Raw genomic sequence first — 13,056 nt, forward strand, 5'->3', positions numbered from 1 at the left:
CTAGCGTGTGAACATAAGTAAGGTGCGTGAGCGCAATGTGCAGTGAAAATTATACAGCAAGATATCTGCAAAAGACACAGGCTTCCGAGGAGGATGGAGAGCGCTTGTAAATTTACAGCACTAGATGCTAAAAACAGATGCTTACATGTTAGGTAGCATTTCAGTTTATAGCATATACACCTGCTTAGCATACACTGCAAAGCAGAGCTCTCTATATATGGCTACCATGTGGGTAATGCTGATGTCTGAAAATTCTGGCCCACCATGACATGTTGACACACTGAGAAATCTACACATTAATTCTTCGTAAAGGTGTGTGGTTTGACCTGGTGGCCGCCTTCAAATATCAGCTAGAGGGATGTTTGAGGAAAGCCATTGTTGCTTCTTTCTAGCGGGTGGAGTGCTACCTGGGAGAAGCAGGTAGAACCCTCTTAGCTTTATGATAGTAAGTCTGAATACATTTGACTATCTGTCTGCCTTGGAGATGGTATGTTTCTAAGGTTTTGCATAGGAGACAAAAAGATGGTTTGATTTGCGGAATGGCTCGGTCCTCTAAATGTAGTACATAAGAGCTCTCGACATCGAACGTGTGGAGTGCGCTCAAAAACAGGTTGTGGGAAGAGGACACTCTATGGTTTGGTTATGGGGGAAGGGTGATGCCACTTTACGGAGGAACTTGGGATTAGTCCGAAGAACAACCCTGTTCTTGTGGAACTGGATTAAGGACTCATGTAGAGTCAGCGCTTGCAGTTCACTAATGTGCCTAAGCGATGTAATGGTCACTATGAAGGCCATTTTCCAGGATAGGGACTGAAGAGGGGATGAATACATAGGTTCAAATGGCAGTCCTATGTCTCTGATGCAGACTACATTGAGATTACACCTGGGAGCAGGGGGCACTCCAGAGAGAGTTACCGCTTTAGACTTTCCATGAAGGCCGTAATAACTGTCGTGTAGTTCCTTGCAATCCGTAGGGCCAGCGCATTGTTCGGCCAACATAAACTAAGGGCTTGGTGTCAAGACTGATTCCAGACATCCCCCAGGATATTTTGGCCTATAGACCAGCTAGCTCACAGTGCCACCTTAAGCCCCCCTAACCTACCAGGGAGCGAATGGTTGCTAGCAACCAATGAACATGACAACCCTGATTCCTCAGGAATCGAGGAAACAGTACAGAACTTTTGCTCAGTCACTTACTCTCAGAGAAATATACAGAGAATATACAGTGGAACATTTTCAATAATATTTACTGAACCAACGTTATTCCTGATGGGATAGAGTGAAGGACCCCATCTTGGTCTCCAGTTGGACACCCCTCACCGAAAGTCAGACCGGTGCATGGTAGATTCTCAGCATGCATGGACACTCAGTGTCAACAGAAGTATCTCCTCTGCTAATCTATCGGGATGCTCAATATTTATAATAAAAAGCAACCTTGCGATGTGCGCTTTAGATGAGCAATGTTATAGGTATGTAGATAGCATTGTCGCCTCGTGGATGAAGATAGGACGTCTTTTGTACCCAGTGCGTAGAGAGGCCTAATACATGATGTTCAAGGCGTTGTGATAATGTTGTGTGAAGCTGGATGTGTAAACAAAGTAGTTTCAGAGAAACAAAACCAACATTTGTCGTGCATGCAAATGAGTGTAAAGGTTCACAGAAGGAATATAACAACTGGAATTCTCAAGAGGGATAATTGTTCTCTATTCTGTGTATTGGCTGCAGCTAAGTGTAGGCAAGGCCTGCTTTCTCTGCAAGGCAAAAGGTAGGAAATTGTATAACACTAGAGTTTAAGGAGTTAATTCCCTTGAAAATGCAGAACTGAACAAACCATTTTCTATTTTGCTGTTCACCAGGCCCGTGTTGTAGGCTGATCAGCTTTTTTTAGGATGGACATATATACCTGCGGATGTTTGAGGTACCCAAATTCTAAGACCTCAGTAGCCAAATTATGAAGGTTGTGCTGTCTGGGATTGGGATGCTTCACCCAAGTATGCCTGTGCATGAGCAGGTCCTGTCTGAGAGGCAGCCTCTCGTCACAGATGACAGACATATTTAAGAAGGTGGACTAAAAGGGCTGCCAGGCCAAATTTGGTACTACTAGAATGAGGTGTAGCAAGGTTTGCTGGAGTTTCCTCATTACAAAGGGATTCCTCTGGAGAGGTGGAAAAGTGTAGGCAATTATCAATGACCAATTCACCCATAGTGCTTTGCCCATGGACTATGGGTGTGGGTACCTGGCTGCAAAGCTTGGACATTTTATGTTTTCTGGGGTGGAAAACAGGTCTATCTGTGGGGTGACGCAATGCTGGAAGTTTGTGTGAAGGACCTGGAGGTAGAGTTCCCACTCTGGGGCTTGTTGATTTGTCCTTCTGAGCAGGTCTGCAAAGGTTTTGTCCGCCTCCAGGAGTTCCTTCGCCATTAGGTGAATGTTGTGGCACAGTGACCAATGCCAGATCGTCTGGGCCAGATGGGAGAACCAGATGGAGTATGTGCTGACCTGCTTCTGCAGGTAGTCCATGGTGGTAACGCAGTGTCATGATGAGACCCCTTTACCCTAAACAACTTGAAAAAAGGCTCTCTGAGCTAAGTGAATGGCTAGCACCTTTCAAGTAACTAGTGTGGCAAACCGGTTGTTGAGTGGGCCATGTGCCCTGTACATTCATATAGTTGAGGTAGGCATCCCAGGCCACGAGAGGAGCCCGTGCTAATGGTCACCTGCGGTATTGGGTCTGCAAAAGCTGTGGTTTGCAATAAGTTGTTGTTCCATCACTGCAAAGAGAGGTGCACCCCTGTCCCTACCAAAACCAGATCTTCCCAGTGACCCCACCGACTTGAGACCATTGCGCTGCAAGGCACTCCTGGTGGAAGTGCATGTGAAGCCTTGCATGAAGAACAAGGGCGATAGAGGCCATCGTTCTCAGGAAGTGCATGACAGAGCCTACTGTGAGGTGACAACTGGGCTGAAAATGAGCAAGCAGGTTCTGTAATGTTGATTGGGCTACGCTTTCTCCAAGACCAAGTCCAATAAGAAGGGTTGAATATGAAGACGCTGCAAATGGAACTTGGTAGGGTTTATTGTAAAGCCCAGGTTGTGGAGCAGTGAAAATGGAGTTGGGCACGCACTAGGCACTATAACTTGCTGCTCTCTTGATAAGCCAAGTGTCCGTCGAGTTAAGGGGAAGGGGAATTACACAGGCACCACTGCTAGGCATACTGTGACCCGAAAAGGAAGTAGTGTTGCCCACATACTGCAGAATAAAGGTACTGTTGATAGGAAGGGTGTATGGGGATACTTTTATTTTTTTATTTTTGGAGTTTTATATAGCGCTTACAAGACCCAAAGGGGTATCAGAGCGCTTTACAGCATACATGTAAAAGAAACAAACATTTGAATACAGTGAGTAGCATCAGAGTGCTGGAGGTCCTATAGATCGAAGTCATTGGCCAGATGCATGGAGAGGACGCTTGAGGAGAAAGTCTTTTACTTGTCTCTTGAAGTTCGTGAAGGAGGGATTGGTTCTGATGTGGGTAGGGAGAGATTTCCAGATTTTTGTGGTGTTCCTTGAGAAAGAGCGGGAGAGGGATTTTTGTTTTTGTCTTTTTGGGAGGATTAAGAGGAGCGAGTTGGAGCTTCTTAGGTTTCTTGATTGTCCAGCTTTTGTGAGTTTGGCTGCTAGGTAGTCCAGTTTGCCTGAGTGTAAGGCTTTATGGTTGAAGCAGGCAGTTTTAAAAGCGCAGCGTGCTTCGATGGGTAGCCATTTTAGGGTCTGTAATGCAGGGGTGATGTGGTCGTATTTCTTGGTACCTGTGACCATTCTTGCTGCTGCGTTTAGGGTGGTTTTCATGGGGGCTATGTGTGTTTTAGGTGTCCCATTTAGTGCGGCATTTCCATAGTCAAGTCTGGACAGAGCTAGACATTGGGTTGCGAATTTTAGGTTGTTGGGGGGTATGAAAGGTTTGATTTTGTTGAGGAGTTTTAGGCTGTAGAGGGCGCTTTTTGCTGTGAAGTTTATGTGGGAGCTCATGTTGAGATTTCAGTCTAGAGAGATCCCTAGTGATTTAGCTGTTTTCGCTGGAGTAAGTTTGAAGTTTAGAGAATCAAGGTTGTTTATCCATTCTTGGATCTGAGGGGGTTGTTCATAATTGGACAAGACAAGGATTTCATTTTTTTTCTTGGTTGAGTTTGAGGTGTTAGCCAATTTTCTACTTTATAGAGTGTGGAGTTGAGTCGAAGGATGTCATCGAGGGAGAATACCTCGAGGTACAGCTGGGTGTCTTCAGCATAGAGGTGGTAGGCGATGTTTGCTTGTTTTAGACTGGCAGTGAGCGGTTCCATGTAAATGTTAAAGAGTGTGGAAGAGAGCACTGAGCCTTGAGGGACACCTCAAGTTGAGGGGGAGGTGTCGGACATCAAGTTTTTGATCTTTAAGATTTGGGAGCCGTTATGAAGAAATGAGGTGAACCATTTTAGGACGTTGCCATATGCTTCGATACGCCTTTGTAGGGTGCCTGGGTGTAGAGTGTGATCAACCATGTCAAAAGCAGCAGCTAGGTCGAGGAGGACAAGTAGGCAGCATTTGTTAGAGTCAAGGGAGTTGTGAACGTCATCAGTTATGCTCAGTATAGCGGTTTCTGTGCTGCATCCCTTTCTGAACCCGGATTGGTGTGAGTCAAGTAGGTTGTTCGATTCCAGGTGATGGTTCAGTTGGGCGAGAACGCATTTCTCCAGGATTTTAGCTAGGAAAGGGAGGTTGGTGATGGGCCTAAAGTTTTTGAGGTCATTAGGGTCAGCATAGTTTTTTTTTTAGAAGGGGGTGACTTGGCCTTATTTGAGGCAGTCGAGCATCAGACCGTTGTTTAGAGAGCTATTGATGATCTTTGTCCACAGTGGGGTTAGGGTGGGGTTGAGGTTCTTCGCCAGGGAGGCGGAGAGAGGGTCTGCATAGTGGTTGGAGGTTTTGGAGTTGGCAATCACCTTGGAAATGTCCTCTTCGGAGAGAGGTTTGAAGTCCTTCCAACGCTTGGGGGAAGATAGCGGTCTTGGGTGAGCGCTAATTTTGGTGGTTAACAGAAGGGGGGTCTCGGCTTCGGGGAGAATGTCGTGAACTAGGGTTGGGTCTGGTTATGGGTGACTATTTGCTGTGTTCGGACTGAGGGTGTAGGTCTGGGGAGAGCTCGATATTGGAGATTTTGTCGTTTAAGAATTTGGCCAGGTTGTTGCACTGAAGTTTGGAGGCAGCGGGGTTAGCTTTGGTGGGTTTGGAGGTCTGTTTCTGGATGATGTCAAAAAGTTCTTTGGGGCGGTTTTTGGCTTTGTCTAGTGCACTCCGGAAGAAAGAGGCTTTTTCCTCGATTATGTGCTTTTTTTGTAGTTACTGCGTTCTTTTCTGAGCTGTGAGAGGATGGTTGAGGATGGATTTCCTCTCCAGAGTCTCTCCGCGGCTCTTGCTTTTCTCCTTTCTCACTTGCGGTCTTTGTTGAAACAGGCTCGGGAGGGGATCTCTCCGACTCTTCAGTTTCAAGGGGGCTAGTTGGTCAAGAGCAGTTGTCATGGTCTTGTTGTAGAGTAGTGAGCTCGACCGTGTTGAGGTGGTCTGTGGAGGGTGGGAGAAGTGATGTTATGGTTTCTTCGAGGACAGGGAGGGGGATGGCCTTGAGGTTTCGGCTCCTTTGATGGGTAATTTGTGTTTTGACACGTGGGGCTACGGTTTGATTGATGATAATCTAATGATGTGGTGGTCTGACCAGTCGATTGGGAGAATGTTAATGATGGTTATTGTTTAATTTTTGCCTATGATTTCACCTAGGGTAGAGCCCTTGTTGTGGGTTTGACCCTAGCAGTGTTGGGGGAGTTCATTTGTGAGGAGGAGTTCATTTAGTGACTTTATAACCGTGTCCTTTTCGTTATTCCAGGGGAGGTTGAAGTCACCCAGGATGATGATGTTGGTGTTGGCTAGGGAGCAATGAGTAAGTAGGTCCGATATTTGTTCTCCGAATGCAGGTGAATTTCCTGTGGGGTTTTAGATGAGATGGCATTTTGTTACTTTGTTGTTTTGACGTGTTATGTTGGTGTTGAGGTATTCGAAGGTAAAGAAGGAGTGTGTTTTGATTTCAGCTATATTGATGGTGTTCTTATGGATGATGGCAATGCCGCCACCTCGTTGGTCTATTCTGTCTTTTTTGATGATGGAGAAGCCCGGGGGGACTAGAAGGTCAAGGAGGTGATATGATGTTTCATTGGGCCAGGTTTCGGTGAGGAACGCAATGTCAATGTTGTGATTCAGTATGACATCTCCAGCTCTACTGCGTGCTTGACTGCGGATCTGCAGTTTATAAGCATGCGGTTTACATTGTCGCTGTTGGAATGGTTTGGGGGGGGGGGGGAAGAGGAGGGAGCTTGGGGAATGCCTGTGCGTTCGGAAGGCAGTCTTGTGGACCTAGGACGGCTGTTGGCTCTACCTATTCCGGTGATTACCTGTATATTGGAGGGGGGATTGGGTTGTTCTGTGGTCATAGGAGTTGGCGAGTGTTGTTGCCTCTCTCAAAGACATCTCAGGTTTTGCTCTTCTTGGTCTGGGAGATTGGGCGCTATGAGCGGTGGGGCGCCAGCTGGTCGTCTAGTGATTGGGCAGTTGGGATGGCTTACTGATGCTTATGAGGTAGGGGGGGTATTGAGTGTTGGGCGGGGGAGGAGGGTATATTGGCGTTAATAAGGATTTTGTGTATGCCCTGCGTGATAGTGTTGATTTGGGTGTGTAAGAGCGAAGGGTTTTCATTTATGGTTGAGAGGTGCGTAGGGGTCATTGGTAAGAGTGTTGAGTTGATTTTCTATACGTGTGAGGCGTTCAGTTAGTTCTGCCACTGACTCTGGGTTTGGGGTGGGGGAGGGGAGGGGTTGAGTGGCAGAACTGACTGAGGGTGTGGGTTGGGACTGGGTGTTGAGGGTTGGTAAGACTAGGAGAAGGGGAGGTGTTTGGGGGCTGATTCAGCTGCGGGTGTAGGTTGGGACAGGAGGGTCGGGGTTGTTCGGCTTTGGGGAGGAGACATGCGTCTTCTGATGGGCAGAGGAGGGGGGATTGTGGAGGGTGTTTCTTGAGTGTTTTGGCGTTGATTTGTCTGAGGTTTGGGCGTTGGTGAGGAGGGTGTTTGTGTAAGCGTGGGTAGGGGGATTGGGTGGATGTATTGAGTGGGATGAGGGGGTGAGGCAGGGTGCGGGGTCTCGATGTGGGAGGTGTGGTGGGGGAAGGGAGTGGAGGGCAGGGAGGGATCTGGTGTGGGAGTGGGGTGAAGGTCTGAGGAGTTCAGTAGTTGGGGGCTTGTGGCAGTTTTCATGGCCGTTCTCACTTGAGTCGGGTTTTGGGGGTAGGGAAGGGGTGGGGCAGTCGGACGAGGTCCAGAGTTTCGCAGCTTGGGGAAAGCGAGTTCAAATTGGTGCAGGTTGGGGTTGTTGGCTTGGACCATGACTTTGCCATTTTTGTAAACTGTTATGGTAGCGTTGATTCTGAAGGGAGAAGATTCGGAGATAGTTATTATTTGTCCGTGGGGGATGTTCGTGGATTTGGTGATTCGCAGGTGATTAGCTGTGGTATTTCTCCAGTTGGCCTGGTGGGTGGTGTAGAAGATGAGGTTAGTTTTCATCTTACCATTGGAGGAGTTGTGATAGAGGTCGGCTATGAGTATTTCAAGGGTGTTGCTTGAGTAGTCTGTGTTTAAAGATTTTGGCGGTGTTAGCGGAGGTGGGGTGGGTAGGTAGGTGATGGAGAAAGAGTGGGGCCCGTGGGATTTGAGGTTGGCAAGAGGTGGGGTTTAGTGGGATGTACTAGTGTGGTCTTAGATTGGACGATATCTTCCTGATTGAGGGGTATCGAGGGAGGGGGGTGCGCAGGTGTGGGATTCTAGGTGGTGAGGGCACCGGTAAACTCTGCTCCGCCGGCGGTTGGCAGAGATTTTGCTGGATTCCGCTTATCAAGTGGAGTGGCAAAACTCTGCAAACTCCGCCGGTGGACCGGAGTTTACTGCCCACCCCGATTAGAGACACAGGTTCTATGAGTGAGTGGATGTGTGTGTGGCTCTATAGAAGTAAGTGGTTGTGTAGGTATCTGTATGGGTCTGTTAATAAGTATGTGAGTGGTTGTGCAGGTGTGTGAGTGGGCGCATGAGAGGCTGTATGTGGCTGTAAGGGGGTGTGCGAGTGTTTCTTTGCATGACGTCATTAAGGATGTCACTAAGTCATGACTGATGTAATATCTGAGGTCATAAGCAGTACATTGCAGGGGCATAAGTTATAGTAATTAGTGATGTCACGGACCAGGTCATGAGTGATGAAATATGCAAGGTCATAAGCAGTGCATTGCGGGGACTTACGTTATAGTTAGCTCAGGTAACTAGCACTGCTGAATTTCACTGATTTTGTACAAGTGAAATATGAGCCTAACTAGAACAGAGTGTGTGTGAGAGTGTGTGTGAGAGTGTGTGTGAGAGAGTGAGTGTATGTATGTATGTATGTATGTATATATATATATATATATATATATATATATATATATATATATATATATATACAGTCAGCGCCTGCTTCTAATTACGAGAAATCCGGATTGGATATATATATATAGATTTATATATATATATATTCACTTAAAAAACCATAGGTTTCACACATGTTATAGTTAGGTGGACATTTCACTCGTAAAAAACCAATGAAATTCCCCCGTTATAGTTAGTTCAGATAACTATAACTCGCGCGCCCGCAATCCACTGCTCATGACGTCACATATTACATCACTCATGACTTGGTCAGTGGCATCACTCATGACATCACTGTGATAGAGTGGCGGTCGCGCGAGTTATAGTTATCTGAACTAACTATAACGGGGGAATTTCATTGTTTTTTTACGAGTGAAATATCCACCTAACTATAACATGTGTGAAACCTATGGTTTTTTAAGTGAAATTGCAAGGTTTTTTAAATGCTAATTCCTAACTATAACGTGTGTGAAACCTATGGTTTTTTCCAGTGAATTTGTACGTTTTTTTAAATGCTAAGTTATGTATGTATTATAATATTTTTTATAAATTTATTTTACAATAAACTACGTATTAAAAAGTTAGGGTTTTTTGGGGGGGTTTTTCACGGTGCGCGCACTGTGCGCGCACTCCGCGATTTTTTGAAAAACATTTAAATGTTTTTTTCTGCCTTCGGGGTCCTTCAGGGACCCCCTGACAAAGGCTAGGGGGTCAGGAACTCTCTACCCTGCCCCCTTTTCACGTTCGCCACCTTCCTTTTTCACTCTCGCACTCAAAACAAACAAAATGGCGGCCGACACTTCCTGATTTCGACTGATTCGAACGTTGGCTAACAGTTAACCACCAATCAGAATTACGCTCGAGCACGTTAGGGTGCGCGGCTATAGATATTTATGTGCTTTTAACTCAATTTTCTCAGGAACTACTGAACAGATTGACTCCATATATGCAAAAGGCATTTCCCTGACCGGAGGACTACCTCTTTGCCAAATTTCAAGTAATTCTGTTTAGCCGTTCGGGCTGTACCTTCGACTAAAGGTCCTATGGGGAAAACGCGTTTTGGGACCCCCATTTTTTCTCGGGCCACGCATGACTAATCCCCCCGAGACTTTCAGGGTAGGAGCTGAGCGCCCCATTGGTTTTGAAAATTTTGCGAAGATTCGTCAACCAGCGGCAAAGTTATTCAAAATAGAATTTTGAGATTTCCTATGGAAACACGGTCCTAACTAGGACTATCTACTGGCGACTGCCAGTAGAAATTTTATATACACATATATACACACATATATACACACACACAAGTTTTGATATAGCAAAGCCCCGTAAGAAAAATATATTCAATCAGAAGTAATTGACAACCACTCACTGCATTCATTGCTTCGGCTGATGCACTGCTTATTGAAAATATCCAGTCAACTAATAATGGTCATCAAAAAACCAAAGGAATTATTATAGAAGAACAAGCCGAGCACTCCCCCTCCTGTCCCTGTTGCATCAAAAACTTACTCATTTAGCATTTCTTTTTCCAGTTCTTGAGCGAAGTCAAACAGTTTCACGATAGAAAGAAGGCATATATGAAATTCCGCTCCTAGGTTTTAAAATTAAAAACACAATTATATCAACTATTAACGTTTCATCACATTTGTCTATAATCATCTTGAAGCATTGGTTTGATTAATATAGAAGGTAGAATATATCAAAATAAACTTTTGGCTCATTTAAGGTCGAATGACCAAGAACAGATCCAAATAAACGTTTAAAAGTTAATAGGCTAAACTAGACGTTTGTTGCATTTTATTCAACAGTTTACTGTATACCATATTATCCAATGGTGCCAAACTAGAAGTGCTTCCTTTTCAGATTAGATCACCACAGCGGCTGTATGACGGAACCACGCATGCCTGTACAACGCATCCATTACAACGCATGCGTCTTTACTACAAACTGTTTTGCCACGCATATGCCTATACCACGAAAATGCAAGTATTTTACAGGTCGCAAGTAGGTAGTTATAGCTAGGACCAAACTATCCATAGGAAAGTGTTTTTTGTTTTGCCAGTAACTTTGGCGCCACTTGAGGAATCTTCACAAAAATTTCAAAAAACTTCCTATATTTGGTGCAACTGCTGTGTTGAAAGGCTCGGGTGATCCATCAAGCAGGGGCTGAGAAAAAAGGGGGGACCCAAAATTAGTTTTAACCAGGTTATGCCTATGGTGATTTTTCATTTTTTGAACACAACCACAGCCCGAACCGCTGAAAGGAATTACACCAAATTTGGCAGAAAGCTAGATGTTGGTCCAGAAAGCGTGCTTTTTAGGTCGAGCCAAGAGTCAGCATGCATGCGCTGCTCTGCAAGACTTGCTGTAGTGGAGTATGGAATAGAAGCCCCGCCTACTCTCCGCCCCTGTTTGTCATTGGCCTGTGTCATTGTCCTTCGTAAACGCTGGCTTCTGATTCGTAAATAGGCTTGTTAGTCCCTCCTTAGTACCACCCGGTCTTCATTTGTAACCTCCCATGGCAACTGGCCCTTTTACTTCAGTTGTTGCACGGTAAATGTTATTCAGTCTTGTAAGCACTATTTTCTTTATTGAGTTTCTCCTACTGCAGGCACAACATGCTTTCCTTACATTCAGAGCACCATGCACGCTTTCTCTTTTCAAGCAGCCCGGGCAACGACACCCACTTCTTTCCAATGCCATAGGTCTCGCATTTAAATGCCAGACCTATTGCCATGCAAATATTTATTTTTTTGCAGTTGTGTTAGCGAACTCGACCCAATGTATTGGAGCGCTTTATACTAGCACCCGTTAAATTACACATTCATGTGTATAATGACATAGTTAAACATTGGCCGTGTAATATCGCAAAAAAGACCCTGAGTCTGCTTGAAATACATAGAATGAATCTATCCGTGTATAAAGGCTGTTATTCATTTTAAAGTGAAGGTTTCCAAAAGGTATGTATGCGCGAATACGCACATCCCAAGATGGCGGTCTGTTTAGCTTTCCAAAGTTCAAGTGAAGTGACTTGTAAGCAGGCGCCAACAGTGGGGCAAAGTTAGAGAAAGAGATAGCCGCAGAAAATGGCGATGGTGCAGCTCATCTAGCGAAGTGAATGGAAAAGGAGTGTAAAGTGGGGAGTGTGTCCGCGAGAAACTCCGCAGGCTGTTTTCTTTACAACCCATCAGCCCACGTCCCCAGCGCCGGCCCCGCTTATGCCCCTCAAACTAAAGAGCATTATCAACTGTCTAAGTCCATCAACAGCAGACAATCTTTAACAACCAAAACACCTACTCATGACCCTCCTCTCAAATATCTTTCGATATTATGCATGCCATTCTATAGGTTTCTTTTATTGTGTCTCCTCCCCTGTACGCTCAACAAGTCTCCATGCAGGGTGAAAAAGAGTGGTTTTAAGTCTATAAACTCAATTAAGTGTTAACTTTTTTGTGGTATGCCGATTAGAAGGTCACTTTTTTTTAATGTTTTGCAGTTAATACCTGCAACATCATTTCATGGGCCTATGGTGATTGGCCGACACTCTGGTACCTTGGTGCTTTGTTACTTTACATGCTTAATCCGTGTCACGAGACCTCTGTGCACGAGGACTCACTGTTATCCCCAGATATTGACGCTATGGTGCTTTGTGTGCAGGACCCGTACGGCCCCTTTAATTCTTCGAGGAGTGAAGCAGAGCCGGGGGTTGGACTCGTGACGTCACTCGCAAGCCACCAATTACAGGAGAACACTGTAGCGGAAAAGGAGGAAGTGCCGGTTCTCAACGCGAACGCCATCGAAGGAGAAAATGGAGACAAGCCGGAGAGAGTAGAGAAAGAAGAAGCTGCCCCCGAAGATTGCGTCGCTACCTCGGAGGTCCGGGGAGGAAGAACGTCAGGCGGCCAACAAGGACACTCGCCGCCCCGCCACGCTCCTGGAGGAGTGTGGTTGGAGCAGGTACGTCGCCGGATACAGGGTTTTTACAAGCACTGGGTGGGAATGGGTAAAGCTTTGAGGGTGGTCACCGCTGTCTGTACTTCACGGGGTTCTGGTGTTCGGTGCTCCCTCACGCTCCCTTCCCCTTCAACTCCAGACATTGAACCGCCCCACTGATACATGGTTTGTTTTCCTAGTTTGCCATCTCATGGAAGAGGCTGCGCCTGTCAAGACTTCCCCAAGACGGTGGAGAGCCAGAGTCCCGCGTGCTACGAACACTTTATTATTTGCCTTTTGTTATCCAAAAATTAAACGAACATCAGGTTTACTCGGAACAGCCTCCTGACTAATTATTAAGAGGACCCCATCATACACCCCAGGGATACGTACCCCTGGGTCCGGTGACAAAGTGGTGGAGAATGTGGGCACCAGCTATCTAAAAAGAAGATGGAAAACAGGGGGCGCTAGGGGGCGCACACGCAAGATGGCCGCACAAATGTGAGGCTCCGGCGACCCGATGCAGTTATCGTCCCTTTATCCTGCTAATCTGGTCTCCCCCCTGTCTGGAAGAGGTGGGATTTGATGCCTTTATAC

The 13,056-nt window shown here is 46.0% G+C and overlaps 1 protein-coding gene across 1 annotated transcript in view; it reads right to left on the reverse strand.

Moving 5' to 3' along the window:
- Positions 1 to 13,056, reverse strand: part of UTP6 (UTP6 small subunit processome component) — a 357,262-nt gene that overhangs the window by 211,873 nt on the left and 132,333 nt on the right. Inside the window, exon 10 of the mRNA XM_085617191.1 lies at positions 10,036 to 10,117. Within this exon, the coding sequence (XP_085473317.1) occupies positions 10,036 to 10,117 (82 nt within the window). The remainder of the gene's footprint in view (positions 1 to 10,035; positions 10,118 to 13,056) is intronic.

The sequence above is a fragment of the Triturus cristatus genome, chromosome 7 (assembly GCF_964204655.1).
Source record: "Triturus cristatus chromosome 7, aTriCri1.1, whole genome shotgun sequence".
In the NCBI taxonomy this organism is placed as follows: Eukaryota; Metazoa; Chordata; class Amphibia; order Caudata; family Salamandridae; genus Triturus; species Triturus cristatus.